The 3,202-nt window shown below is 36.7% G+C and overlaps 1 protein-coding gene across 1 annotated transcript; it reads right to left on the bottom strand.

Annotated features, from left to right (window-relative positions):
• Positions 1-1,340: 1,340 nt before the first annotated feature.
• Positions 1,341-1,990, bottom strand: LOC106332052. Its single transcript, XM_013770509.1, has one exon. It carries the CDS (start codon positions 1,847-1,849, stop codon positions 1,529-1,531), a length of 321 nt encoding a protein of 106 aa, XP_013625963.1. The 5' UTR covers positions 1,850-1,990; the 3' UTR covers positions 1,341-1,528.
• Between the last annotated feature and the right edge of the window lie 1,212 nt (positions 1,991-3,202).

Below are 3,202 nucleotides of genomic sequence, written 5' to 3' on the forward strand. Positions count from 1 at the left end.
TGTAAGTCGTTTACTTTTAAAAAAATATTATTATTTTAATTTTTGCCAGACGACTGAAATGTAAGTCGTCTGGGGAAGTCAAACTTCTGTAATTATCCAGTCAAATGCAAAACTAACCTATGACGACTGAAATGTAAGTCGTCTAGGTTCTTTGGAAATTTTTTTGAAACCAAACAAAAATAGACGACTTAACTTTCAGTCGTCTCAGGTTACAGATTTCAAAATCAATTGCAAAAATAACCTTTACGCTGACAAGACGACTTCCAGGTAAGTCCTCTACAGACATACGACTTCCAGGTAAGTTGTCTACAGCCAGACGACTTCCCAAGTAAGTCGTCTGACGAACAGATCTGGAAAAAAACTCGATGTCATACCTTAAATTGGTGAGATAAGTTCCTTAGCATACATAAGGCTTCTCCAAGCACACAGAATCACAAACGAAAGTAACCCACCCAGAATCGTTAGCTTCTATGACTCTATGAACCATAAAAAATTTAGAATCAAAATCTTGGGTTTTTTTAGCTCATTGTGGAGAGAAAGTGAGAGATATGTTGTGTTTAGTTCACAAGAATGGAAAAAGAAGAAGGGTAAATCGATTTTGGGAGCATTAAGAGCTTCAAATTGGTTGTTCATGGTGGTTGTGGTATTGATGACAATGACAATCTTGTAATTACTTGAAGATGATGAGGGTGAGAGAGGAAAGATGTCATTTTCGAAAAAAAAAAGAAAAAAGAAATTGACGGCATTTTCGTAAATTATATGAACTTGTGGGGTGAATAGGGCGAAACCAATTTTCAAAAAAAAGAAAAAAAAAGTTAGTTTTGTGTTTGACTTTAAGTTGTAGGTCAATTTTGCAAAAAAATCTCTTGTTTCAAATGCTAATTGCTTTTACATAACTTTGTCATGTTCTTACGATATATATTTTTGTTAATATAAAATACAAATGACAAGTGCAAATACATATTGGATTTAGCCAAGCAAAAAATGGTGTGACAATAGAAACCATAGACATAGAAAATAAAACAACAACAAAATCAAGACCTAACAACGTGTTTTGGCTATTATGCGAATTGATTATCATCAAAATGACGTGAACATAATTTTATGAAAACCAGCGACGGAGAAATTTATTCATCCCCGGATGTGATTAGTCAAACACACAAACTCAACCATAGCCAAGTCTAATGGCAAACCAGATTATAAAACAAGAATGGATCATATCTCATGAACTTGAAGCAACACAAGAGAGACCTGTCACAATCTACTTTAAGCAAGACTTTAGCAAATCAATAATCTTACCAAAGGGTCATCAAGTTTATGCAAGAGATTAATTCTCCATCTCAGGAAAATATGTAAACTTATAATTTACGGCCATCACAATTACATAGAAGAATACAACACAAATAGATATATAAGATAGAGAACACAATTATAATTACTTGAGGAAATTAAAAATTAAAAATTAAAAAACAAGATAGAAACAACACTCAAAGCTCAAGTAAGAGATAAAAAGGTGAATTTTTTTTTTTCACCACCAGCCATAAACGACCTGTGTGTACCTCTGCTTAAGCCATCTGAAACTTTTTCTAAAAGAGCCTTTGACTTTGCCTTCAACACTATACATCTTGTAGCTCGCGACCCTTTTCTTCCTCTGGAGCTCCGGGTCCGTTATACCCCAAGACTTCGACCTCGCTATCGATTTCTCCTTCTTGATATTGTAGATGTTGGTCTCCGTCGCGTACGAGGCGCTGTAGCTCCTGAAGTCGCCGGTTCCCGGACCGCCGCCGTGGTAAGGCTGGATCTGCATCCCTCCGTCTCCGTAGGCTCTTTGACGGTTGTAGTCTTCCATTGAAGAGCCGGCGAGAGAGAGTTGGAGAGAATCTTTTTTTTTTTACAGCTCAGAGAAGAATAATTGAAGAGACAAAAAGGGAGGGAGGAGAATAATAGTGTCACGCAACGCCGTTTCTTTTGAGCTGGTCTCAATTCCACTCTCGGACATTTATGTTTTTTTATTACTGTTTTTATTTTATTGTATTTTATTATAATGCGTATAGAAATAGAGATAAGAAAAAGCAAAAAAAAATAAACTGTTATAAAAGAACTCAAATTTATTTGTATCGCAGAAATTTAAATAAAAGCGAAATTTTATACATGTAGAAAGAAATAACACTGATACAGAGAGAGAATAGAAGAGAAGTGTTTTTTTAAGGTGTATTCTTACAAATGATCGAAATAATCATATATATAGAAAATAAATTTACTGTGCAAATAGTGCAGCGGGACCCACATCTTTAATTATTTCAACATTTTCGGTGGCCGCTGCTTTTGACTTTCGTAACACTCCCCCTTGGGGGCCGGTGTCACTATCCGCTCTCGCTTAACGTCTTTGTTGCCTCGTTAAAAACCTTTCCAAGAAAACCCAATGGGAAAAACCATAGTAAGGTAAAAAGAGTACAACTACGTAAGCTCCCCCTTTGAATGAACAGTCATAGATCCTTCTGATGGCGCATCCCAATGTTATGGATGTGTTTTCTGAATACCGAGGTAGGGAGTGATTTTGTGAAGAGGTCAGCTGCATTGTCGCATGATCGAACATATCTTACTTCAATCTCTTTATTCTTCTCGAGCTCTTGAGTGTATGAGAAGAACTTAGGAGGTATATGTTTGGTTCTATCGCTTTTGATATATCCTTCCTTCGTTTGAGCAACACATGCCGCGTTATCTTCATACAGAATAGTTGGCTCCGTATTTTCGTCAATCCCACTGCTTGAACAGATGTGTCGGCTTATTGATCTTAGCCATACACATTCTCTACTTGCTTCATGGAGTGCAATGATCTCAGCGTGATTTGAAGAAGTAGCAACAAGTGTCTGCTTCTGAGAACGCCAAGATATGGCGGTGCCTCCAATTGTAAAAACATATCCTGTCTGGGATCGAGCTTTGTGTGGATCTGACAAATAACCTGCATCTGCAAAACCAATCATTTGACCTTTTGAACTTTTAGGATAAAACAAGCCTAAATCAGTTGTTCCTTGAAGGTAACGAAAGACATGTTTAATTCCATTCCAATGTCTTCGTGTAGGAGACGAACTGAATCTCGCTAAAAGATTAACAGCAAAAGATATGTCAGGTCGAGTACAATTTGCAAGATACATAAGAGCTCCAATTGCACTTAAGTATGGAGTTTCAGGACCAAGTATTT

This window comes from Brassica oleracea, chromosome C3 (assembly GCF_000695525.1).
Source record: "Brassica oleracea var. oleracea cultivar TO1000 chromosome C3, BOL, whole genome shotgun sequence".
Lineage (NCBI taxonomy): Eukaryota > Viridiplantae > Streptophyta > Magnoliopsida > Brassicales > Brassicaceae > Brassica > Brassica oleracea.